We start from the raw sequence: 26,008 nt of genomic DNA on the forward strand, positions 1-26,008 counted from the left end.
TAAGGTAATACTACATATTTCAGACACTCCACTGCCTTGCTAAACCAATTAGTGGTATCTCAAATTATAATGCGGACTGCATTGCTGCCGCAAGTGTCAAAAATCAGGGCACCTACCTATATCCTACGAGTACATCGTTACATCGCGTAGTCTGAATCTGTAAGGTTCCTTTACCATACTATTATTTATTCTGTGCCTTTACTCCATATGTTCCCAAACTTTTTTGGGCCACCGCCCACTTAGGAGTCAAATAAAAATTCATCGCCCACCATCACAGAATAAAAGCGGAATTAACGTACTTATTTTTAATTCACGAAATAACCGTGAATGTCTACCGATACTTATTACGGTTTGATGTCAGGGGCACGTTCGAATTGGCTTGAAAGACTTAAAGAAGATCTAATTTAATAACTTTTTCAACTTGTTAAAATTATATTAAATTAGAATTTTAGACAATACGAATAGATGTATTCCTAAGCATACAGTTTATTTGTGATTCCTACCAAAAAAACATTACGAGGAATTAATTCCCAGCAAGCTGGAACCCATTTTAAAACATTCATTTGGTCCTATAAATCTATTTGTATTATCTAAAATTTTAGTTTTTTTTTCACTTGCGGAAGCGCCCCCCTGGGCAGCATGAACGCCCCCCCAATCGCTTCCGCGGCCCCGACTGCCCCCCTGAAACTCTCCAGCGCCCTCTGGGGGGCGGTATTGCCCACTTTGGGAAACTATGCTTTACTCCAATTGATTAGCGCTTTAGTTAAACGTGTACATACATATAACCTGAATTTTACGGGCTCTGTTTGAAACCACAGACATTTCCTTTTATAATCTGTTTACAAAAGCGACTGTTAACTTTTCAACCTATATTAGATACAAGAAAGTTACAGTCAGCGATAAAAGCTAGTACCAAAAATTACATTTTTGCCAAAATTATTTATAACTAAGAGAGAGTGGTGTATCTGGTTTATAAGTTATTTAATCTCCGCCAAAAGGGGAAACGGGAGCGCATGTGATAGCGGCCACTGATTACGAAATAAGGCGATTTGTGGCCGCAAATAATAGAGTTGGGAAATGGCCTGAAAATAACAGTTTCAGGATTCGTTCGTAAACGATGCAGATCGTATCGGGTTGATTGGTGCGCCTGTTTCCAGTTGAGAGGGGGAGTGAAGCCAGGAAATTAGAAGAGGATAAAAGATATGGCGCACCGTACGAATCTTGCGACGGAAGAAATGGCCATCGCGTGGTTTTTAACTTTTAATATTACTCTGAAAATATATTTCTGATTAAAATTTTGATGCCCAGATGATTCGGCTATCTATAGCCATTTATTCTAAAATTTTACTGCTATATTATGCAAGGTAAGGGTTATGGTAGGTATATATAACTGAAAGTAAGTACTTAAATGAAAATAAAACGTTTTTTTTTTCTACCGAGTCCATTTTAATCTTTTAAGGTTTTGGATGAAGTCTGCCCCTGCAAACTAGTTAAAATTTATATCAGATGAAGACAATTAGAATAAGGGTTCGGTTTGAGGCCCATCTATCTGCGTCAGGTGACAAAATGCTGAAGGTTTGAGTGCTACGTTCTTACAGGATAATTTATCTTCTGAGAGAAGTAGTATTCTTTATGTACCTACTAATGTTTCCTTGCATTGGAATTACAAGTATATGTGTATTATTGTATCTTGTGTCAAATATAATCTAAAGCTTACCAGGAATATATGATCACGTGCCATGTTGCGGAATTTCACTGGAACGAATGTTTTCGTACTATACTGAACTGTCACCCTATACATGAGAATAACAGCGGCCTCTTGACATTGATCATATATTTCTATTTCTGGTCAGGCCGATTTTGTTAGACTAAACTTTTATTAATGCAGAAGTCAAATTACAAAGACAACGGAACGGTTTGTAATAAAAAATATCTGGAGATAATTTTATACAGATAAACCTAGCCCCAAACTAAGCAAAGCTTGTACTATGGGTACTGGATTAATTTGTACGCGAAAGATGTCGTTTTCGCGGTGATTAGCGTTATTTATTCCAGTAAAAACTGTCTGACACGGAGAATTGATAAATTGCACGGCAAAGGGTTGCGGATGATGGATCGGGGCCGAATAACTCCGTTTTTATTCTATTAAATAAACCGAGCCCTGATAAAAATGCTAAAATATTTGCGTAAAGATATGGGTGTCGGCCTCTGTCCGTCCGTCCGTCACACAAACGGTAGCAATTGGCAAGTTGCAGAACATTCTCAAAATAGCCGCAAATTCCTTTCAGGAGAAAGTTATTATGCAAGTTTCAACTTGGACAATTCTCTTCCAGATTTGGGGTTACTACTTAATGCACTAAGCTAAGCGCCACTTGCGCCGGTTTGACACTGGGTTAACCGGTTAAACCGCTAACCCAGTGTCAAATTGTACTGGTAACCATGGTAACAGCAGGTTTAACCGGGTTAGTGAATGGTGCAAGTGGCCCTAAACATTTAACGACTGTTTCATCTGAAATTTACGTCATAAATCTGTTTCAATTCTGTTTGGCATCGAAATCGAGACTATCCATCAGAACGATTGGCAATAATCGTGCAGAAAAAATACCGGGAACTTTCTCTGAAGAATTTGCAATCTTTGAAAAATATCTTTGGCGCATTGCTACTCAACAGGGGAGTATCTTGAGAATAACTTTACTGTATTGTATCTATGAAAATACTGCTTATAGTAAAATGACACAGGACAATACCCGTGTTTAAAAATATGAATTCGTTTTTCTCTACGGATTATTCGTACGGATTTCTGAAACCCGTTAGGTAAATATCAAAAGCATTACCATAATGCATAAGTATTGAAATATCAGATATTATAATATTGTAAGGTGTATCGGAACAAATATCAAATTAAATACCTACATAATTATGTTAATACTTTTATAAATAAGTCAAGGTTAATTTAAAGAAAGAAAATAAATTATACTATATTAATTAGTAGTAAGAGCAAATACAAATTATTTGCTGTCACAAAACAGGTAGCACATTACAATAGACTACACGTGTGCCGGTCGTGACGTTTCAGAAACCTTGACTAAATTTAAATTAACCGTTTAAAAACTAACATTAAGTAGGCATCCCGATCTTTCAAACATCACCTGTGCACACAAGTTATTTAGCGTTAAATAACATTCCGTATTTCCGTTACCGTAAAATGGGGTGAGTAGGTGCAAAACTGACATTCAAACCTCGATAAGTAACATTTTATTTTTACATATGCAAACTGAATGGTGTATATAATAAGTGTTCCGGACGTCTGTATTTTAGTTTTTATTTTATTTTGGGTAGTTCCATTTCATAACTTTGACGATAAACAGGAAATCCCACCTCACCCCGTAGTCCCTCGTATTTGGGGTGAGTTGGGTTTTCATACAAAGGTGATTTTGGAAGATTGATGGATCGATTTTTTTTAATTATGAGTATTACTATAGCTCCATTTTAAATTGGAATAGGTACATTATTTTTGTAGCAGTAGCCTTAAAAATCCATCTCACCCCCCTTTCATCCCTTCTCTCCCCATTCATAACCCAACTCTCCCCACGAACCCTACTCACCCCATTTTACGGTAAGTATTAGAATATTAATATGTTTGTTTACATACCTACCTACGTAAAATGCCACGTATTCTTTCAAAACCTGGCTCCAAAACTTCGCCTGAAAACATATTTGTATGTAAATTATCTTATTTTTCTTGTAATTTTACACCATCAATATAAGTATTTTCTGAGGTTATTTCGCGCCTTAGGCCGACCGTATTCGTCCCTCTAAGAAATATATATCATATAAGATAGTCAAAGTACCTAATGAAGCCGTTCAGTAGGTACTCAGGGTTGAGATCTTTATGATATCGATATCAAATCAATATACTTAGGCACGCCCGCAGGTTGCCCAATGTAACAGTACAGTTAAGTAATCTCTCTTCCAAATGCCTCCCTAAGTATGTGATTTGCAATCTCACGCCCCTCAAAGCTGCGCTATTCTGTATTCCCTCGGACCGTGGACGTGACACGGCACAAGTTTCATCTGTGCAAATATGTCGGGAAGATTTGCGATATTCCAGAGCCGGACGTGACGGGTTTACAAAATGTCGGCTATTGGAACTGGAATTTTAAAGGATTGGAAATAGCTTTCAAAATTAACATACACCGAGTAATACAAATCAAAAATTGTCGGGATCCGAGTTCTAATTTCTAATAATCGGACTTCTAGAACTTTTATTATTTAATATCTAATAAACGAATTACTTAAATTTAAGCATATTTATAACTTGAAATGTCTAGTTCTTTGTAGCAAATACAATTTAACACATTTATCCCACGTATATATAACTTTGTAATTAAGATTTCATAATTTTATTTTCTATTAGCGTTTGTAGCCTAGCGACTTTCAATCTGGAGGTCGCGGGTTCAAACCCTGGCTCGTACCTATGAGTTTTTCGTTATGTACAATATATTATTAGATATTTTACCAGTAAATTGGAATAATTCCATTGAGGCCTAGTTTCCTCTCTGCTTTGGGAGGTCAAATCGCAAGCTCTTTCGCAAAAACTAGTGCCCATGCCAATTTTTCCCGGGAGTCCCATAAGCCGTGACACCCCCAGGGAAATTATGACTTTGTATTGTGACTGTATAAGATAGGTATAAACAGCAACACTCCTACTGTACATCGGTGGACCTTATTACAAAAGGCATAAGGTCCACCGATGTATGTACAGTTAACAGTGTGGGCGATGTTACCCAAAATATATTCATAGAATAGAATCTCGCCAAAGTGCTCTGAAGTGGGAATCACAGGACCCTGTAAAGGTTGATTAACATGCGTTAGAGGTCATTAAATCAAGATCGCTATCCCAGAGCGGCCCTCAGCGGGCTCAGCACGGTTCCATTTTTATCGACTATCACTATGCCCGTCACTTTCGCACTTACATACTTGTTAGAACGTGACAGGCAAACGATAAAAATGCGACCGTGCTATTAGGGCTGGAATCCATATTAAGTGTCTAATCTCGATTGAACCCTACTAAAGTTTTCAATACCCCTTTCATACATAGGTATACCTACATCATTTCAAGGTCTAAATTTGACAAACCAAGTATTCGGTCCACTGCGGTAAGAAGTTGATAACTCGAGATATAAAATTGAAAAAAATTGAACTTAAAATATTATTACATGAGGTCCAAATTTCTTCCATTTTATATCTGGAGTTATCGACTTCCCGTCGTGTCGGTATGTTATTTATTTAGAAATTTAAATCAGGCAATAGCCCATATTAGGTACAAATACCTTACAGACTAACATACATATGTGTTATACCTAGCATGTCATACCTAACTTATTAACATGATTCAAATATAAATCTCAGTGTACGTTCGAATTGGCCTGTTAGTTTGTTGAACAACAAGCTCAAGGCAGTCCCATTGATTTCTTCAAAATGGTCAGTCTTTTATACTCGTACCGACCCCCGGAAGACGACTGTCACACGACATAAATAGTACAAAAGATGTATGTTGCCATATGTTGCTGCATTTAGCTCTCGTTTCGTAAAATTAGTGGTTGTCATCGCATTCGTTAAAAGTGTAGTTATAATAATTAAGAGGTTGATTTATATAGACCGGGATATGAGCTGTGATTGATTACCTTTTGTATTGTTTTCGAGCTCCCGACGGGTTCAGTTACCCGTGAACAAGATGCATAATATATGTAACTGCGTCGAAATATCGGGAGCTCGAAAACAATACAAAAGGTAATCACGGTTCATATCCCGGTCGATATAAGTCTAGTGAAACTAACCGTGAATCATTCAAAACTGTTAACTGTTTGTGTTAGATATTTTATTAAATGCATAGTTCATAATTTTTCGTCCTCAAATAACGTTTAATAAGGTGAGTATTGAAACATACAGAAGTACCTATCTATACGTTAGCTTACTATGTAACAATAATTACCACCTGCCTAATATGACTTGTGTGTATAGTATTATATATATGGAGGTGTATATATCTATACAGCATGGCTCAAAAATACATTGAAATGAATTTTCAGGATTTTATTTCTTACTTACACGTTGTTTAAAAAAATATTTCGGGGTTCGTCCCGTAGTAAAAGTAGGTCGGTTTAACGACTAGAATTGAGCCCTACATTTAATGCCCCATAGTGGACGGCACGCCGTATCTTTAATACATATTAGCCATATGATAGCCACATCACATCACAGCAAATAGCCCTCTTAAACGAAAACAAGTGACAACTTTATTCGGGAGACAGTTTCCGTGGGGACAATCCAATTTGTCACCCTAGCTGTCCCAAATTGACAGTGAGCTTGGGTCACAATAGTCGATTCTTAAAATGTTTTCGACGTAAACGGGAGTGTAACGTTTATTTACCTTTTGTCATGACGGCCTCCTATCCTAATAGTCGGTAGTGACAGTGACCTTACGAAGCAGGAATTCCGGGGTTCGAATGCTGGTAAGGGCATTTATTTGTTATGGATATTATCAATATTTATAATGAATGTGGGATGCCTAATAACATCAATAACAAATTGTGAAATCAGAATCGGCCCGCAGGATTGATGTAGAAAACGTGACATATTATTATGACCCAAGACGAAAGACTCAACAAAGGAAACGGAAAATATTGTGACCTATTTCGTTATGTGACCTCACGTTGATGGGATAAGGATAATTGGCATGTCAATAAATATTGGATAAAGTAAAATTGAAATATAAATCACCGGGTTTAGCAGCAAAATCAACTAAACCCTTTCAAGATTATTTTTCAGTAGCATAGAACTTTGTTTAAATACATTTCGAGGCGCCTTGATTATAAGACGAGATTAAATCGAGACACTAGAAAATGACGAGACTAAAAGGTCACCTCCGCTCCAGCGTTCCTTAATGAACTCATTTATCTAGACACTCATTATGAACTAAGGTCCAAAGTTTAGTGCCTAAGTCTTAGGATCATTTTGCAGGATTGCTTCAGAAGAACTTGAAGGTATCAGTTACAATTACGAAACCCTTTTAAGTTCTTATTTTGTTAAATGCTGAACGCACCTGTTTCAAAGTAAAATTACAGAAAGTTTGCTAAAAATAAAAATATTTGGGTTTTCTTAATCTAATTCTAAATTTAATTTAAATATCTGGGGGCACGGCCGTGCCCCCGCTAAGACGAGACAAAGGGCAAAAGTATATATACACTAGCAATCGATGTCCTATTTATACAGACACAGAAATACGTTGTCAATATTTTTTTGCATATTGTTGATAATTTTACAATTAAACTATTTTGAAGAACATATATTGTTTTATTTTTATTTTTAATGGCATTTTAGAAAAGACAGTGTAGGTAAGTTAGATAATTATTTAAGTATATTAGGTATCTACGTCAAAACAGGATCATATTTATTATCACTGTTATCAGCTGCCTTATTGATCACTTTTAGTGGTGCGCTGAAGTGTAAAAAAGTGGCCATTCTTAGGACCAAAAATGTGTCATTTTTATAGCTTTAATTTTTCTCGAATTCTTAAGCCCAAGATTGTGAGTATTGTGACGTTTTTATAAGTAGTTTTCTTTATTCTCTACAGAGCCTAACTAAAACCATTCAAGTGAACATGAGATATAACGTCTTAGCAGCGAAAATTTTCTCTACTTATCTTTGAAACGGGAGAGTGGGTCAAACAAAATTAATAGATTTTTTTTCTACCAAGCTAGGTACCGTAAAATGGGGTGAGTCGGGTCAAAACTGAAATTCAAACCTCGATAACATTTTATTTTTACATATGAAAACTGAATGGTGTATATAATAAGTGTTCCGGACGTTTGTATTTTGGTTTTTATTTTATTTTGGGTAGTTCCATTTCATAACTATGACGATAAAGAGGAAAACCCACCTCACCCCGTAGTAGTATAGTATACGAAGGTGATTTTGGAAGATTGTTGGATCGATTTTTTTTTATTATGCGTATTACTATAGCTCCATTTTAAATTGGAATACATTATTTTTGTAGTAGTAGCCTTAAAATCCCTTTTCACCCCCCTCTCAAACCTTCTCTCCCCATTCATAACCCACCTCTCCCCGCGAAACCTACTCACCCCGTTTTACGGTACTTATTATTTCAAATTGAACTTTTGTATAAGGTCTGTCTCGTTTGAAAATTTTAAAGTAACTATAGAAGTCCTATGAGACTGTCACAGAACTAAGTCCTATGAGGCGGATACAGACGGACTGTAACCCGATTGCAACTTGTATAGGAACTGCACGCCGACGTTGCAGTTGGCGTACAGTCGGCGTGCAGTTCTCATACAAATTGCAGTAGAGTTACAGTCCATCTGTGTCGGCCCTAAGTGTGTTGTTGTGAATATTCGCTAAGTATCCGTGACCCCTCTTGCATGACTCGTCCAAACTTCACAGCAACATAACGAGCATGCGATAATTTACTGAGGACATTTTCAGCTCCGCAATAAATATTGTCTGCATTAACCGGCCGTAAAATAAAGGGCCTCATAACGCCCTCGTGAGGTCTTTACTAATGCCTCACACCGGCGGGATTCGAATGATACCTTGAGCCCCCGCTAAAGGACGACCCAATTTACACCTAAGAGCATTATAACATTTATAACCACTACGTTCTCTTTACACCCAGCGGCCACGTGCAAAGATATGAAAATATTAGTGTAATTTTAAATTTAGAATTCTCACTTCCATTACATACTTTTTACAATGTTTTTACAACTGTGAGCGTAATTCCTTATTCGACCTTTAAATGGCTAGACCAATACAACATACAGAGTCATGAAGGAAGTATAAAAAATGTCCAAAACTAAGATATAAAATGTATCATTGTAACTAACTATATTATAACTTGTGGTAGGAAGATTATTTATCCATTCCCTACGTCTATTTTATAAAAAAAATTAAAAATAAAATATCTTTATTTCGGAATATAATAATTCCATACAATATTGTTATAGCTTTAATATTGTTTTAGTCTGTCGTAGCATACTTAATCGTCTGTCAAATTGAAAATGCCGTTTGATACTCGTACCTTATCGTATCGCGCGTTAATTCTTATCCGTCATTTAGAATAGAATAGAAGAAATGTATTCAGAAAACGCTTAAATTTAGGTATTACATGAGACAACAGAACTAATTTATTATTAAGCGTCACTGAAAAGGTCTCCACTCAGCGTAATGTCAAGACACCATCTAAGGATCTCGACGCTGGTCTTCCGTGGAAACCCTTCCGAGAGAGCGCAACTACACGCTAAGGTACAAATTTTATATAAGTGCAAAAGTTTCAAGTAAATTTAATAAGGCTATAATTATTATTCAATTAAAAACTAAAATAACAAACTACGGTACCTAAACAATCATTAATCTGGTTTATCTGGCTTACAAGGTGAAATAAATTATTTAGCAGGCGTTCGTTCTAGTAGGGATATATGGCACAAGAGTATACCCAATAATTATATTTTTTGTAAGGTTAAAATGTGTTTTTTAAATTTACATTTAAATTTTAAATGAACCAATTGATGGCGAGTTCCTTATAGGTGGAGGTATATTGTTCCAGCACTTCGTGGCAGAGTATTTAAAACTGCCACGAAACGCTGCGGTGCAGTGTCTAAGGCAAATAAGACGTATGGCTCCCCTAATATGGCGTTGTGAAAAAGTTAACTTTTCAAGCCAAGTGTGAATCGGACTCGCGCACGGAGGTTTCCGCACCATCAACAAAAAATAGAGCAAAACAAGCAAAAACAAAAAAAAACGGTCACCCATCCAAGTACTGACCCCGCCCGACGTTGCTTAACTTCGGTCAAAAATCACGTTTGTTGTATGGGAGCCCCACTTAAATCTTTATTTTATTCTATTTTTAGTATTTGTTGTTACAGCGGCAACAGAAATACATCATCTGTGAAAATTTCAACTGTCTAGCTATCACGGTTCGTGAGATACAGCCTGGTGACAGACGGACGGACGGACGGACGGACAGCGGAGTCTTAGTAATAGGGTCCCGTTTTTACCCTTTGGGTACGGAACCCTAAAAATCCCGAGCCTCATGGATCTTATCTCAAACAAACTTAACCTTTTCATGTCTGACCCTTCTTTGTTCAGGTTTAAAGATTCTTTCCATATTGTTTGGGGACTTGGAAAGTTCAGTTTGTATAACTCTGATTGTAATTTAGATATGGAAGCCAGAAGCTTTTAGATGTAATTGTAAGTAGAATTAGCCTTAGGTTAACCCCTTTTTTTTTAGTCAAGTCACTGAAAAGGGGCGCGTTAATGGACTCGAGATTTACGCGGCCGAAAGACGATTTTTCTAAAAGTTTTATACTTAAGTCGGTAATCATTTGTCTGAGTTAGGTACCAATGGAACTTTTAATGTACTTACTTACTTATTTAATAGCAGTTATTATAACTATCTACAAAGTTGAATTTAGTAGAAATTGTACCTAATTTTTTTAGAGCGAGTCGACGTTTCACACACAACACAAAGCTTTTACTCGCTCTATTTTCTGTGTAAGTATATAAATTTTTTTAGAAACGAAATCTCGTACCGCGTCGATATATGTTACGTCGTCTTAAAATAAGAGCGTAACGTGGATTGTTTGAGAGCGGCTTTTTGGCGGCGGGTCCTCGTCTCTTAAGACATAGGCACAGAATAAATAATAGTACTAAGTACAGAAGACTCACTCTCTAACAAAACGCGTCTGTTACGATCAGGGGGCCGATTTTTGGATTTCGATCGCTCGATTTCGGCACTCGAAAATCGGTGGAAAACGGGGGAATGCTGATTTTTGAAATACGAGCGATAGAAATTGGGAATCTAGTTGTGTTGGCCACCCGTTTTCAATTCTATTAGTAGAATTTACATGCCTAGTAGTGGAGAATTGGAGATATTACTGAACGAAATAAATGAAATCGAGCGGTCGAATTTCTAAAATCGGCCCCCAGCACAGATATGGCCGCTAGGTGGCGACAGCGCCACGCGCGGCTTATGGCTTTCTCCAAAATTGGGGCGGAACGGATGTACTTTTAGCTACCTGTAGCAGGCGTGTCTCACTCCGCGATTTCGTCGCTTTGCTACAGGTAGCTAAAAGTACATCCGTTGATCCGTTCAGCCCCAATTTTGGGGAAAGCCATAAGCCGCGCGTGGCGCTGTCGCCACCTAGCGGCCATATCTGTGCTGATCGTAACAGACGCGTTTTGTTAGAAAGTGAGTCTTCTGTACTTAGTACTATTATTTATTCTGTGCCTGTAGCAAAGCGACGAAATCGCGGAGTGAGCCACGCCTGACATAGGTCCAGCCATTAACGCGTTGCGGTTGTCAGAATGGACCCTATAGAATAAACCTATAGAACCTATGTGACCTACTTATAGAATAAATTTAAAAGTGGAAAATTTACCGTCTTGAGTGTGTTGGGGTTACTGGGTTGGGTTCTTGGGTGCGTGGGCAGACGTTTCTGCTTGTTAAAAATTAGAATTAGAATGTAGTGTTCTCAATATTGTTTCCTTCAGGGTCATCATGCTGCATCCGCTGCCGTGGTTCCTCCTGGCTCTGGTGGGGGACAGCCTGGCGCTGGTCGCTACCGATCTGCCTCGTTCCGTTAACCTAAAGGGTATGTAGCATCTCCTCTGTGTCTGTCAACATTCTAACAGATGGATATATTAAACTTTCGTGAGACATATTTTAAACTATTTAGACGACAACGGTTTCACTCACTTGCATTTTAGTCGCTATTAGGGACATCTTTCGGGAACTTCGGGGTCCTTCCTCAGGCTCGAGTGTTCGCGGCGACTGCAACTCGTGCACTGATCGCGGCGCCCGCCTCACATCACATGTCGCCAATAGCGACTAAAACTTCAAGTGAGTGAAACCGTTGTCGTCTAAACATTCTAACAGATGGCGTTAGTGGACCGACTTCCATACAAAGAGTGCAAACTTGTATGAAGCGCCATTCATTTACATTGCACTAACGGAGTTCCGAATGTCAATTGTAATAAATACAACTCCTAAACAAAACTCTCATAGGACTTCAGTCCCGAGGCACCACACTCGCCTGGAGAGAGTATCTCTGGAGTAAATAATGTATAGAAACAGTCACGTGACTTTTCGTACCATCTGTCATCTCGATACATTTTTCTTTTCATTAGGCGTTGTCATCTTGGCTAGGCCCCCAGGAATTCATTCGTAGACAATGAGCTAAAATATTCCTTTCTTACAGATGGGCAGAAGTTTGACTACATCGTTGTTGGCGCGGGCGGAGGCGGTGTACCGGCAGCGTCGCGGCTGGCTTTGGCTGGCTACGACGTCCTGCTGGTGGAAGCTGGTGATGACCCCAATCTCTTCAGCGACGTAAGTTTACAACCATTTGTCACGACATCTTAATATTCCATGTACATCTCATCCCATCCCAGTTGACGCTACTGAAGTCTTTGCTTCATTCATTCTTTGTGCGCGCTCCCATACCTACTAAATTATATATAAAAACATGACATTTCCTCTTTAATAGCATGTTCAATAACGACCAATGGTTCGCAATGATGTCGCATCCTTAACGTCCAGCCTTCATATATTGGGGGCTTAGCCTGCTACCGCACCCAGGTGGGAACAGCTTAGCCAGACACTTATTACCTCTATGATCTTAAAACATTATTTATTTATTTATTTAAGGTATCTCAAACAGCTATGGTCATTACCATTAGCTACCACATAATACAATATCACATCAAGTCATATTTGAATAGCTACTTATTTTCCAACACCCTTTTAGATCCCCGGTGGTGCCATGGCGCTGCTCGGTTCAAACATAGACTGGCAATACCCAACTATCCCGAATAACGTGTCCTGCCTCTCTGCACGAGACAATAACGCGTGTCGCTTCAGCCGCGGCAAGTGCCTCGGCGGCTCCACAAGCATCAATTACATGATGTACACTCGAGGAAATCCAAGAGATTACGACGACCTCGGCATTGATGGCTGGGCCTGGAAAGACGTCGAACCATACTTCCTTAAATACGAGGGCTTGCAAGATTTGGACGAGCTACCACCTACTTCTATTCCCTATCACAACACCAACGGGCCTATGAAAGTAGGCCTCTTCGCCGACTCCCAAAACTCGTGGCATTCGAGAATAATTAAAAGTCTCCAACTTTTAGATATCCCCTTCAATCCAGATGTAAATGCTGTATCGCAAATTGGGGTGACTCAAGTGGAGGGGTATGTATACAAAGGCGAACGTATGAGCACTGCGCGTGGATATCTTACACTCAAAGACGTCAAGAAAGTGCTGAAAGTGGCGAAACGCACTCGTTGCACCAGCGTCATCCTGGATGAGAACAATAGCGTGACCGGAATTACGGTCATAACACAAAACAAACTTGATTTGCTCGGATTGTTCAAAAAGGAACTTAGTCTTTACGCAAGGAAAGAAGTAATCCTCTCCGCGGGGACGATCGGTACCCCTCAGATACTAATGTTGTCTGGTATAGGACACGCCGCCCATTTGAAAAGCTTGGGCATCCCCGTGCGCGTAGACCTGCCTGTCGGCGATAATATGAGTGACCACGTTTTACCACTCTGTATAGTACAAGCTGATCCGGGTCTCGGCATCCCCGTGCTAAATCCCTTCGTGATAGGAATGAAAGGCGTGCAGGGCGTGCAGTGGCTGGCAACAAAAGATGGACCTCTCGCCTCCAACGGGCTCACCGACGCCACCGCGCTGATAAACACCAAATGCTACGACTTTGAGCAGCGAAAGCTCACCCATAACAGTTCTGACTGCGACCTCCCATCACTGCAAATAATTAACGCCTTTATAGACCGCAATCTCCTACAAAGCATCGAGCTAATCGTTCAACAAGCGATCGGTTTGAAATTAGATGTCGTTCGTCAGCTCAGTGCCGCCAACGTACACAAAGCCCTACTCGTTGTATCGCCTGTGGTACTACAACCGTATTCCCGTGGCACTGTACGACTCAAGAGCACGGATCCTACTGATGATCCTGCTATATTCCCAAATTACCTAAGCGACGAAAGAGATATAGAGGAAATGCTGCGTAGCATTACGATTCTAGAGCATCTGGTTGAAACGCCGGAATATAAGGCGCACAACGCGTCTCTTCTGCACTTGAAGTTTGATGGATGCCCAGAGTATGAAGATGACCGCGAAGGGTACTGGACGTGCTACTGCAGGCATATGACGTACTCGGTGTTCCACGCAGTGGGAACTGCGCGACTAGGAGCTGTATTAGATGAACAGCTACGCGTGCGAGGGGTAGACCGGCTGCGCGTGGCCGACCTCAGCGCGCTGCCTGAGCTGCCGCGAGCCAATACCGCTGCCTCCGCCATTGCCATTGGCGAACGCGTCGCTGACTTCATCTTGAATGGCGACTGCTCACACGAGTAACTTAATAAAATTGTCTGATAAAAACTCTTTTAATTCTTTAATATTTTCAATCCACTGCTTCCTTATATCGCTTTCAGTCATGAAAGAAAAAATACTTGTAAGGTATCAAGGTATCATATAAGTGGTATGTTTCCACCTTTAGGGTTACCCATTAACAAGGTTAGGTATCAATTAACTCATTCATGCATTATGTCGGTAACACTTTATTTGAAGTTTTAACCCTTCGAAATGTGTGGCTACACTGTCTAAGGAGAGATCTGCGGGCTTTAACGTGAATGCCAACTTCTAGTTAAATATACACCAATCCAACTTGGGAACAAAAAAGAAAATACGATTACTAAGTATGTACGTTTTGCAAATCAACTCTTTTATAAAGAGAAAGAAAATCCTCAATCTCGCAGGTAAGGTAAGCTTTGTCGAAATAATCCCGTGTCTCATTTCGACTGAACTTGCGCCTGATTTACATATCCGTGGAATCGTTAACGTTACGATTACGACTTGGTAACAAACTGGAATGAACAAACGAACTAAGTACGGAAAGGCAAACAGCCTTCAAAAGTCAACTCAATTTCAATATTTAATTTAGATACAATTTTGTTTTTAATTATACATATAGTGAGGTAAAGAACTGAATCACAGACAAGACTATAGAACAAACGTATACCGCAATAAAATGGGTAAGAAAATTTACCTTTATAGCCCTTAACTTTTGGGTATGTCTACAGGAAAGACGCGAAAACAGTTTTGTGTTTGACCCTCTTTTATTTATATGATCGCCTCTCTGCCTCACAATATAGTTTTAAAAATGTTAAGGCATTTATTGTTTCAAAATGTTTCATTTCCTTACGATTAAATAATGGAGTTTGAAAGTATACTTACGAAAAATGGGGAGACTTTCCAAAATAGCATTTTTATTATCTCCCTTTATAAAGCCGTATTGCCGTCCCACTGCTGGGCCATTCATCAGGCCAGCAATAATGAAATTCCTGGCAATCCAAGCCTCGGTAACTGCTGTTTTCCTGTTGTTATTGGTTACGCGAGCGAGAGCGAATCGTGTTATTCTGCAATCTGTTTAAGTGACACCAAGGGTTGTAGCTGCTTTACGCACTGCACAATTTAAAAACAGGCAAATTATCAGTAACGTGCTAGAGACTAAATTTACATTTATACTTAATATTTTTTATTTGTTTTGTTAGAAAAGCCTTATGACACCAAAAACAAACACAGGGAGAACACTCTTAAGGTAGCGTTCCGATATCAACTGCAGCTGAATCACTGCCGCGATTATGACGTTCATACCGTCAGTCGTTTTATCAAGAGAATTGACAGATACGGCGGCTCCTGGTTCGAGCTATCAAACTTGGCCACGTTCTACAAGCAATAGGAATGGCACCACTTGAATTAAATCCACGTAAAATAAAGTACCTTCAACCACCGCCATCTAGCGGGATTTGGGCAAATTACAGGAAAAGATTGGGATGCTTTTGATAAGCCGTTATTGCTCCTCCGGGAACCATTTGTTTTAATCAGGTCAGAGATAGCCAACCTTTGACCGACGGGGGTTAGGTAATCAGTTGGTTAGGAAATATGGATTACTATTTCATAAATGTTTAAAGGTTGAAGAAACTTTAGGTGATCTAAGGTTTTTTTCTATATAGAAGACTTCTTTACAAAACCATTACTGATCCAAATCTAATTCGTGACTTGTTATTAAAATCAGAATACGCTTGTAGGTTTCATCTATTCTACACAAAATCACATTTATATTTATAATATCGGCAATCGGCATTAACGGTGCCAAACCCTGTGCAAATATTATTCCGCTTTGATAGCGTTAGAGCCATTATTGTCTATTATATTGTTGTGTACACTGCATCTGCATCTGCACACACGGTGTATTGGACTATCTTGCGGTGTCAATGCAGTTCGCACCTCAACATTTACAAATACATAGTAGGTCTAGTGTACCTAGGTCCCAGATTATAATAATCCTAGGCACTGTAAAAATATTTTTTTTAATCATATAGGAGGCCAACAAACCGACAAATCGCCTGATTGTAATAAGCACCAGAGAAAGTACCTACTTTCTCTGGTGCTGCAGGTCTCCTATATGTATATATACCTATTACATACTTACGCAAACATTATGCCCTATGGCCCTATGTGACTTAGGACTATACTATACTAGCCAGAAATTTGAACACTTAAGTATAAAATTCGTCAGATGAGATTGAACACATCGCCATCATGTTATTAATCAAATTCCACTGAAGAAAATTGTCGAACCTAGAGATGAATTCAAAAAATACCTGGCATTAATAATACATAAAAAAATGCTCAATAACTTTACACCGATTTTGTAACAGGTAACACATAGTTTGCATGTTATATTTTTTGTGTAAGTAGTACCTAACGAAATAATTATTCTGTTACTGTTATGCAAACATTTATTTCAGTACCTATTGGATAAAGGCTTGTACTCTAAAGAGCATATATGTAGATTATCCACAAAATACGAAATGGAAACTTTCCTAATGAGTTTTACATTCTCGGTAAAAAAACAAGAAGAGCTCATATGAAATGCTGTCAAATCAACGTCCCGGTGCAAAATAAAATTGATAAAGTGTTCTTCCATTTCTGACAGCAAGCAGAAACTGCATCGCATCATTCTAAATTTATCCTAGATTGCCGTTCCGTCACTTCTATCATTTGAAATTACGTCCTCTTTTTATATAGATAATTTCGAAAAACAGATGAAAATCACCCAAAATATCCATCATAGTAAATAAGAGTCTGTTCCCATAATTATCCGACGGTCATCAGTGATGACTCATTCACTGCTTATATTATGTCATTTAAAACTTTCAACTCCGTTTTAAACAAAATACAACATCCAGATTACCAGCGGTACTTAGGTAGCTAACGATTAACAACAGCTTGTTGGATTTTATTTTCAGACTTTTATGAATAAAGCGAATTTAGGTATAATTTGAGGTTGGAGTGAAAAGGATTGACCTGATCCGAAGCACTACCTTGCACGCCAAAACAGGCATTGTCGGCGTTGGGGTTAAAACCGCCAGGCTAAAGTGGGACTGGGCAAGCCAAGTATTCATCAACTGGACGGATACCGGATACTGCAATTAATCGGAGAAATTTGAAGCCTTTGCCCAGCAGTGGGACACTTTTTAAAAAAAGGTTTAATTTGAAGCGCGGCGCGGTGGTTGCTGCTCGCAGTCGGAAATGGATTGACACCTTAAGTAATAAAGGTAGAAGCGTAACGCACTTAAGCCAAACAGGAACTCTGACAAGCCAATTTGTTTTGGAAATGTGATATGTGGAGATATTCGCATGTGGAAATATAGGTAATATAACACCGAAGGATTCGGGTGCGGAAATATATAATCCATCTTCGTGAAGTAATTTGACGTCAACGCCTTCCATTATTTGTCTTATAGCAATTTACTTATTTTACGTTGGAAAAATAATTTTTTATTTCTAATTTTTGTTGCCATTCCTCTCAGCTTTGAAATGATCAAGGATTAAAAAATAGAAAACCGACAAAGGATTAAATGTTTAATAATATTATTCTTTTTATATGCGCTGTGTGTTTGAAGATAAATATGTTTGCAAAAATAAAATAAATCGTTTCTAAGTAATTTGGTTACAGGTATAATATTATTTAGGTGGAGCAAATAGGCTTGAATTAATTAATTGGCATAATGACTTAATTATGAATATTGTAATATAATTTAAAGATTGTTCAAAATTGTCAGTATACCTATTGTCAGGATTATGGTATAAGTGTAAGAAAACTGCATCAGATTGTAGTGAGGAATGGAAAATGTCGCACGTAACTTCACGGTAAGCTGAAGATGGAATGGAAAGGTGTTTCAAGCTCACTGCCTAGAAGCGCTATTCAGATTCAGAATTTCAGATTCAAAATTCAACTTCATTTGTTACTGATATCAAAAGTCGGCGCGAGTAACGCGCCACTCACCGAGACGATCTGCAAGATAACAATATCTTTATTTGACAATAAAAGTTTAACAGACTTGAACGTATTACTCGTTTAATGTGAATGCATTCTCTGCAAGCTGAATACCCGGAGCTGGAGCACGATTCAAATGTAACAACTTGATATGGTTTTGAACTTGTTTTGATAATAATTTTAAATATTATAATTTTGGTAACTCGTATTGACCTTCACCCCCGCCATATAGGCCATGCCTAGTGCGGAGTTCACTGCAATGTACAACATTGATATGCCTAGTGCGGGGTCAAGGTCAACACGAGTTACCAAAATTATAATATTTAAAACTATTATCAAAATAAGTTCAAAACCATATCAAGTTGTTACTTTTGAATCGTGCTCCAGCTCCAGGTATTCAGCTTGCAGAGAATGCATTCATATTAAACGAGTTTCGTTTCAAGTTAGAATGAGCTGAGCTACCGACTAAATTACTTTCCTGGATGTTTCCTATGGCCAGTTGGAGTTAAACTAATCTAGATGTGGGTGTGACATGTCTGCTTATGAAGCGAGGGTTTCAACAAACAATGAGTTACTTATTATAACTTGAATGCATGTGAAATGGGTGAGATGCAGCTATAATAAGCTAACCACAACCGTGCAGCAAATAATAGAGTAGAAAGTTTATTTGCATGCATACGAAAGGTACAAGGTGTTACATAATATTAATACGTTTTTTGTCTTAAATTTCATTTTTGATACAATCTTTTATCACCGACTGTACTTTTCTTTCAACAATCGATACATTTCTAACAAACCCAAACACAACGGGGTTGCGTTATTTTATCATAGATTTCCTATGACCACCACCGGTGTACATCATAAGATCAGATCGATGGTACCAATGTAACTGCATTGCTTACATAATGTAAAGTTTCAGCTCAATCGAACAATGGGAAGTGGGTCTAATTTAGCTTGCAAGATTTGACCTGAATAAGCATATCACAAACAATGTAACAGCTAGAAGGTAATCCCAGTATACACCCGAAACAGCACGCAAATGTTGAAAAAAAAACAACGGGTTGCACTCAGGGAGTGCCGGCAGAACTGAAAACTCAATGACTAACAGTGCAAAATGCACTATGTATAATTGAGGTTAACGCCATCTAGCGTTATTTCGTCGCATTAGTTGAAACCCCTAAGAAGCGCTGGTAGCCTAGGGGTAAGAGCGTGCGACTTGCAATCCGGAGGTCGCGGGTTCGAACCCCGGTTCGTACCAATGAGTTTTTCGGAACTTATGTACGTCATTTTGATATTTACCGGTCGCTTTTCGGTGAAGGAAAACATCGTGAGGAATCCGGACTAATCCCAAAACGGGCCTAGTTTACCCTCTGGGTTGGAAGGTCAGATGGCAGTCGCTTTCGTAAAAACTAGTGCCCACGCCATTACTGGGATTAGTTGCCAAGCGGACCCCAGGCTCCCATGAGCCGTGGCAAAATGCCGATGCCGGGACAACGCGAGGAAGATGATGATGAGTTGAAGCAAATCACTGTTAGTACTCGAGTTATATTAATACCAGTTAGAGAGAAACTTACTAGATGGCATTTAAATCAATAAAGAAAAACTCAATGACATTACATGTAACAGTTTTTCGATCAGGTCACGTGTCCGTCTTACGGTCACGTGATCCTCTTACGGTCACGTGATCTGTCTCGAGTTTAACATTTTTTCCCCACCTCAAAAAGTGCACAGTGCCGCTAAAGAAGTTTTCACTTCAAAAATCTACTTATCTAATCCTTATTTATTAAAATCATATTTCCATACATTCCTTTGCTGAATAAAAACAGTGTTCTTGAACATGCATACAAATTTAATACCTATATACTACACATGTATAGAATCCATAACTCGGGAACAAATATGTCGTCGTATCGTCTAGCCACAATACAAGCCTTACTGGGCTTTATTGGGCCTTATTGGGCTTACTGTGGGACTAGGTGTAGGTATAGGTATGGTATGTGAAAAAACCAATTTTATTTATTTATTTAATAATACTATCGAAATTAATAAAACAAAACCGACGAACATGGCGGTACAGCCGGAAATTGAGCCTTTGCCTCGGGCACTCGACCGCATGAATGTTGTCCCTAGGCTATTGTCATTGTTCTATCTATATCAATCCGTTCACAAGCTGGGCTGCATTGTCTGCAAACTGTGTCGATACGTGGATATTAATTATACGAGTCGTAGGTACCTACTACAACTAATATGGCCCACATGTGTAATCAATAGGCTCAATTGTAAATACCAATTATTTCGAATGAAAATAGAGCACTATAATATGTTTCAGCTTGTTTTAAAATGAGAGCGCAATTTCGATTGTACGAGAGCGCCTTTGAGGCGGAGGGTTCGTCTGACACCTCTCGGTCACACGGACGCGGATCCGCGCGCCGCGGCGGTGTGCAAATCCCAAATGTCCCATCGCTATAAAATGTTCATAGAGCTGTTTCGCTCACACAGCGGACCCGCGTTCGTGTGACCAAGCCTTAACACTCGGTTGCACTTATTAATTAAATAAACATTCTTTATTGTGCACCATAAAGTTAAAAAAATATACAGAAAGCGAAATACAATCTTAAGACTAGGTAACAAAACAAGAGGCGGTCTTATCGCTAAAAAGCGATCTGTTCCAGACAACCTTTGGGTAGCACGAAAGTTAAGTACTTACAACTTAACTTATTAAGTTAGTTACTTGTAGCTATAACTAGGTACCTACATAATTATTAGTTAGTCAAATGTAATCAAAACACTGCGTGACGGTTTAACGCTTGATCAAACACACTCGACTCAAAACGCCGGCGGTGTTGGTTTAATAGTTAGCGTGTTTGCCTAACTAACCTGTTTAAGACTTTGTTATCTTTGTCCTGCAGTCTCTAGCTACGTACTGATTCAATATTAATGGTTCTCTAAATCATTGCCGAAAATTATTTTGACGAATGCCATTTCGCAACCAATTATACGCATAAGTAATTTCATTTTGCATTTTTTGCACTTTTGAAATCTTGAACTTCTCACTTCTCGTTCACGAAGCTCAGTGGCAGCCGAGTTGATTCATGGCCCGAGGCGAAGCACGCAGCCCAAGGCAGAACTAGATGGCGGCGCTCTGTGGCGGCCGTCTGCCCCACTTAGGAGACATAGGACTTTAAGTCAAGTCCCTTTGAAATTTTGAAGTCAGTTAAAAAGAACTTAACACCTACCTACCTACCTCTACCTACCTACTACCTACCTACCTACCTACTATAGTCGTCTAAACTTTTTCCTTATAAAAATATAACCTTTCCATCCACTGGGAAATTAAATACAATATGACTTCACGCCAATGAAGCCTGAAAACTTATTGTGTAATGTGCACTCAAAGTGTAAGAGACGATTGCGCGCATACCGAGGCGGCATTCGAAACAAGAAAACTGTTACCTATTAAATAAATTAATATTATAGGGCAATTTTACACATACCTACCTATCGACCTAGCCTAGGCCCTTATAGACAATTTGCGTTTTAGTTTTACTGCCGTGTAGCCATTTTGTAGGTGATCACTCCTGGACCCCTCGTAAGCTCAATAGGCTTGAGTCATTGTTCATATAAATTCGGACGTCAGTAAGCTTGTAGATAGTATTAAGATTTTGGGTATGAAACCTGTAGATAATTTTAAGTTTTTGGACAGCATTATCTTGGTGTCCTTAAACTTATGTGAGTCTCTACTTATGGTTCGTTTTCTAGACAAATTGCAGTATCAATATAACAAGACATTTTGCAGCAAGACGCAATTGGAACAAAATTAAATTAATTTCATAAAATTGTGTTAGTTAGAATTTTCCTCCAGGATTCTATCGCGTTTAGCATACTAAAATATATGTTGTATGTAAATTTTAAAACTCATTCAATTGTGTATCTTATTGCATAGCTTTAAAGTTAAAATTTGAATAAGATTTGAAATGCGCGTACGGCGGATAATCTAGGTAAAGTACTCTAGGGAGATGTAAAGTCTGGACGGGTTTAAATATTTATGGAAGTAAAATCAAACAGTCTCCAGTCTGAGGAATAAAATTTCTACGATATTGGCCAGGTAAGAGATTTGACGTTGTAGTACTTTGATGCATGCATGGCAGCAATACTAACGATCTATTTGCTGAATATATTCTGAATTAATAAGTAATATAAGGATAAGTAGGTACAGCAATTTGAATTAATCTTTTGTTTTAAATTTTATTTTTCGTCCGACGGAATTTTAATATCTAGATAACTTCTCAAATATTTGTTTTAATTTCTTTTACACAAACAATTCACGATACTGTTTACGCAAGAAGTAAAAGAGAGCAAAAAAATACAGAAAACAAATATTTGACTGCTGTTTTAATGGAATAATGAATAGCCTTATTACAATAAAAAAATACTTAAGTAAAAATGTTTCCTTCTGCAGGCCAATTCGAACATATAAATTCCGATATCAAATTGATTTTCATTTTGTTATCATTCGCGCTTGCATTTCGATTTTATGTGTTCGTTTCGTACATGTATTGGCGTGAGCAAACCTCACGGGCGAATGATAACAAATTGACATCATTTTGATATCGGAATGGAAGTTCGGATTGGCGTCCGTTTAAATAAATCGCCAGCATTTTTAACCATTTTGCAAATGACTTTAAACGAATACAGTAATTAGTCTGGTATAGAAAATGCCCGAATAACTTTACTTTTTTGATAAATTAAATTTTACTAGTAGGAAAGTGATGTATTTTATATGTATTATGTATTCCGCAATGAATGGAAATCCCTTCTGAGAGCCCTAATGTATACCTTTAAACGAGCCATTCTTGTATATTTATTAATGTATTTATATGAATATACATATTTATATGTATATTTTGGGGATCTCGGCAACGGCTTTAACGATTTTGATGAAATTTGCTAGGTATATGGGGGTTTTCCGGGGCGAAAAATCGATCTAGCTTGGTCTTATCTCGAGGAAAACGCGCATTTTTGAGTTTTTTTTGTTTTGTTGCTCGGTCTCCCAGATATTGTCCCTGATGAGGGATAACAGGATACCATAATCATCATCATCATATGTATTATGTTATCTTTCTAAGATAACTGTGCTTGTTTTCATTTAATTCATTTACAATCCAGTCGCCATCAGATATATCGGAGCGGCCAAGGTGTTCACAAATATCTGCACAAAGTCTCTCTTATCAAGACGCTAAAGTAGCACCATGGCCGCTCCGATACTTATCGAAAACATTTCATTAATTGTGAGTGTGTAGGATTGGTCCTGCTCACTCACGAATCAACCTGTAATTAACGAATTCCTACAAATCTTTAGAGCCACAGTTATACGCTACTGGAGCTTACTTAAATTATTTTGGAATCAGGGTTCAAAGTCAAGAACGACGTAAACTCATTCACAACAATTAATTACTTTAAGTAAAACCAAGTTCATTGTATTCATGTAAAGTTTAGTACCAAAACAAGTTTTAATGAATTATTCAATCTATGTAATGAATACCTTGCGTGGGCGAAGTTTATTTAAGTTTCTTTATAAATAACTTTTCATAATAACTCCCTACATTACTTCTTGGCTTAGGTCAAGAAGTAATGTAAGGAGCCATAAATGAGCAACTCCATGTCTTCATTTCGTGACATTAACGCATACATTTCGGAGTATGTTTGAGAAAATTTTTTTTTTACTTCTGTGTAGGGGAAGCGGGACAATTCTGTCTGCATCTGACTGTATCAAATGCTCATGAAATAAATCAGATACAGAATTGTTAAGTAATAATATGTAACTAGCACATTTTGCAAACCACATTTCATATTAATTATTGTTAACGTCAGCCGTGGGCTGGCGGGCTTTAACTGTTTAACTAATTAGTGTGCAAACTAATTTTGGTTCTTTAATACTAAATGGGTCTAACTCTAAATGGGTCAACAATTAAAATACATGATTGTTCAATATAATACCAATTTTTTTGGCCATTAGTATAGCTACGGCAATTCAATAGCCTTTGCGACTTGAGATTAGCAACAAACAAATTAGCTGGCTTGTTCTTTACATTGACATAAGATTGGGCAATAGAATCTATAAGATAATGTATCTTATTTTATCTTATACCTTTAAATTAGCAATTCTTGTTTGTTTGTTTATTTATATATATATTTCGGGGGGATCTCGGAAACGGCTCTAACGATTTCGATGAAATTTGGTGATGGGGTTTCTCGGGGGCGTAAAATCGATCTAGATCTAGGTCTTATCTCTGGAAAAACGCTAATTTTTGAGTTTTTTATGTTTTCCGAGCAAAGCTCGGTCTCCCAGATATTAAAAATAATGAAAAACGGGCAAGAGAAAAAAGAGCATGTCGGGCCATGCTCATCAGTGTAGGGTTCCGTAGTTACCTACCCATCCGTTACAAAAATCTGCGTTCTTTGAATTGGTATAAATTATGTACATGATACGAATTCGGTGAACGGGCACTTACTTTTGCTTGGTACGTGCATGATACCCATTCACCGAATTGGTATCATAATAAACAAAAGTAAGTACCTTCTCAGCAGCACTTATAACTACGTCTTTTTACTAAGAAGGGAACACTTTTTGAGAAAAATTTAAAAACTGCTTAGCCGATACAATTATTCCACGATATCGTCGTCGTATCTCCTGAATACAGCTTTCCGTATTTTCCGGTCGGCTAACCTTACATTTTAGAACATTCAAGCGGCCGTTAGCGACCGCTATGAGGCTTGAAAACGGTCACGTTTTTTTTCATTTGTTGTCTGCCTCTTTTCCACTCATGAAATATTGATATACGTGATAGATTCTCCATCTGTAATTTGAAGCCCCTCGAAGACTTTTAACGTTAAAACCTGACACAAACGACCGATAACTCGATATCTCATCGATGTGCTTCGACCATCGATGCAATTTCACGTCGGTACCATATACTGTAACGTTCAGATAGCAAATATGAGGCAGGCAAGGAATTTTATTACATTTCAGGCAAGCATAAATTTCTATAAAGTTGAGCGGTGGAAAACAGGCTCCGAAATCTTATGTGCATTGCTCAAACCAGAAACTAATATCTGGGAGACCGAGCTTTGCTCAAAAAACATATAAAAACTCTAAATTCGCGTTTTCCCAGAGATAAGACCTAGCTAGATCGATTTTTCGCCCCCGAAAACCCCCATATAGTAAATTTCATCGAAATCGTTGGAGCCGTTTCCGAGATCCCCGAAATATATATATAAATAAATAAACAAGAATTGCTCGTTTAAAGGTATTAGATTAGATAGATAGATAGATAGATAGATAGATAACAAAATTTACTAGTTTGTTAAATCATTGAACTGTCTAGGAGACTAGAGCAGATAGTCCTACAGTTCCGGTAACGAAGAATATCAAATGTTTAGAGTGAAACTGTGGAAGAGAGTTCCACACTTTACCTGCAAAAACTCACAATTTTGTCTAATGTCTTGTATATTGTATTCTCAAAATGAATTAAAAAATCCTAAGATACGATATGTGAGTCCA

General features: G+C 38.1%; 1 protein-coding gene across 1 annotated transcript; it reads left to right on the forward strand.

Moving 5' to 3' along the window:
- Positions 1–3,205: 3,205 nt before the first annotated feature.
- LOC134652772 (ecdysone oxidase-like) lies at positions 3,206–14,459 on the forward strand. The gene is made up of 4 exons (XM_063507933.1): positions 3,206–3,210; positions 11,569–11,632; positions 12,224–12,406; positions 12,825–14,459. The coding sequence occupies exons 1-4, from the start codon at positions 3,206–3,208 to the stop codon at positions 14,457–14,459; spliced, it is 1,887 nt and encodes a 628-aa protein (XP_063364003.1).
- The last annotated feature ends 11,549 nt before the right edge of the window (positions 14,460–26,008 follow it).

This window comes from Cydia amplana, chromosome 12, assembly GCF_948474715.1.
Source record: "Cydia amplana chromosome 12, ilCydAmpl1.1, whole genome shotgun sequence".
Taxonomy (NCBI): Eukaryota; Metazoa; Arthropoda; class Insecta; order Lepidoptera; family Tortricidae; genus Cydia; species Cydia amplana.

Coding starts and splice junctions, on each gene's coding strand:
- LOC134652772 (XM_063507933.1), top strand. Junction 11,633..12,223: donor TGGGGGACAGCCTGGCGCTG/GTCGCTACCGAT, acceptor CATCTTGGCTAG/GCCCCCAGGAATTCATTCGT. Junction 12,407..12,824: donor ACCCCAATCTCTTCAGCGAC/GTAAGTTTACAA, acceptor ACACCCTTTTAG/ATCCCCGGTGGTGCCATGGC.